A 1,899-nucleotide genomic window follows, 5' to 3' on the forward strand; every position below is an offset into this window, starting at 1 on the left:
AGTCACAATGAATCATCAGACACATAGCGAAATCAGACACATACAGCGAAAACCAAGCTCCTTCCGCTAGTACATTGATAAAAGGCTTTCCTAGACCACTTTACAGATAGACGCTATGTTTGTCACGTTACATCACGTTACCAGATCAAACGAGTTATATGTACGTAGAACGATACACAAACTGGGATTATCGTTCATCGTAGTCACTGTCCGAGTACGTGAAAAGATATCAAACCGTGTAAATGTGTACAAAAACGTGATCTCTTAACCGCTTATCAGCAGATTGTACAGCTGATGACGATGAATACATTAGGGAAGGTGAAAGAGTTTTCATTCAGTCCCAAAGCATCAATAGATGTGCATACGTTTGTTTATTGTTGGATTTTTTCAGTTGTGCAAACTGTAATAAATTATAACTAATAGTATATAAAACAGATGAGCTGCACCATCAATTCAGTGAAAAAAGTTCAAGATCATCATGAAGCAGTTCACGTCCTTAACGCTGGTAGCGACTATCTTCGCATCCACAACGGTGGCACTGGATTGGTACGCCCTAACACAGGCCAACTACGCAGCTATCCAGACGGGACTTTCCCAGCTGAACGATGCAGCCTCGCAGATGAACCAGTCGATCACCGAACAGCAAAACCGCATTCAATCCGCTATGGATGAAATAGATGCCTACGTGCAGCAGTCTTTGTTCGGGATGTTGTATCAGTATCAGAACTTGAACGTATCCCTTCCTTTGATACAGAACCTAGTGGGATCCGTTTACAAGGTCGGCGGTTACAAGTGGTACATACAGATGCTTGCAAATGATTACAAGAAAACGGTCACCAACAATGTGATGATTCCGGCTCAGTCGACCGTTCAGAGTATCCTGAACGCCATGACGACCTTCTTCGCAAATCAATATCAGGGTTGTGCCCAGCAGTACGCGCCGCAGCTGGTACAACCTCAGCTCTCCGTCGGTAGACTGCAGGTCTGCATCACCGCTGCTATCCCGTACTTCAAGGCACTGGCAGATACGACGATGTCGATGTTCGGCTACGGTAAAACAGGTGTGACAACGATTCTTGGCTTTTTGAATCAATGTTCGCCCAGTTCGACTGACTGCGTGCAAAAGGTAACTTCAGGTGTGAAATTTTTGGTTCATTCTATGTAGTTGACAACAATCCTCTTATAGTTCTTGGGTGATGCTCCCAGTCTTCTGAACAATATGGTGATGGCCATCACGAATCTACAATCGTTGCCCAACGCGTTCATCCAACCGGGAGTTCCAGCCGTCAAGGAGTGCACCGATCTGATAATGTCGGACATTCAGCAAACTCTGCAAGGCCTTGTTAACAAGACGAGCTCCTGCTAGGAAGATTTGGTTTCACTGTTATTGGTATTATGAAGAAACTTGTCGAATTGAATTTTTGTTCGGTAAGAAAGCAATGAATTATTGAAATTTCTCACTATCAAGTCATGGTTTTTCTGATTGTACCTATGCGATATTACCTGATACACATTTTCCACTTGAGAGCTAAGGACTTTTCGACAACTTCACTGATGAGTGATGATCTGCACTTTCTAGGACAGCAGGATAATGAGATTTAACACATCAAATAGCTCGTAGCAGTGAAATTGTGCATCAAATTTTACACTATTCGAGAACTTCAAGAATCATGAACAACTTTGCTGAACATAGGAACTGTGTGTGTAGCTGATCTGGATCATGATAAGAAACATTTGAAAATACCCAATATAATCACGTAGTGGTGCAGTTGCTTATTTTATTTTCCACATTTTGAAAGTCATAGGCTTTCACTACAAATTTGATGAAGACATGAGCTTTTTTGGTGGTTCATATATTAAAGCATATCAACAATTGTGTACTTTCTAAGCACAATGGCG

General features: G+C 42.0%; 1 protein-coding gene across 1 annotated transcript; it reads left to right on the forward strand.

Moving 5' to 3' along the window:
* Positions 1-434: 434 nt before the first annotated feature.
* On the forward strand, positions 435-1,467 carry LOC109408409 (uncharacterized). Its single transcript, XM_019681723.3, has 2 exons — positions 435-1,126; positions 1,187-1,467. The coding sequence occupies exons 1-2, from the start codon at positions 479-481 to the stop codon at positions 1,364-1,366; spliced, it is 828 nt and encodes a 275-aa protein (XP_019537268.3). The 5' UTR covers positions 435-478; the 3' UTR covers positions 1,367-1,467.
* Positions 1,468-1,899: the final 432 nt, after the last annotated feature.

This window comes from Aedes albopictus, chromosome 3 (assembly GCF_035046485.1).
Source record: "Aedes albopictus strain Foshan chromosome 3, AalbF5, whole genome shotgun sequence".
Lineage (NCBI taxonomy): Eukaryota > Metazoa > Arthropoda > Insecta > Diptera > Culicidae > Aedes > Aedes albopictus.

Coding starts and splice junctions, on each gene's coding strand:
- LOC109408409 (XM_019681723.3), top strand. CDS start 479: ATGAAGCAGTTCACGTCCTTAACGCTGGTAGCGACTATCTTCGCATCC. Junction 1,127..1,186: donor CGACTGACTGCGTGCAAAAG/GTAACTTCAGGT, acceptor ATCCTCTTATAG/TTCTTGGGTGATGCTCCCAG.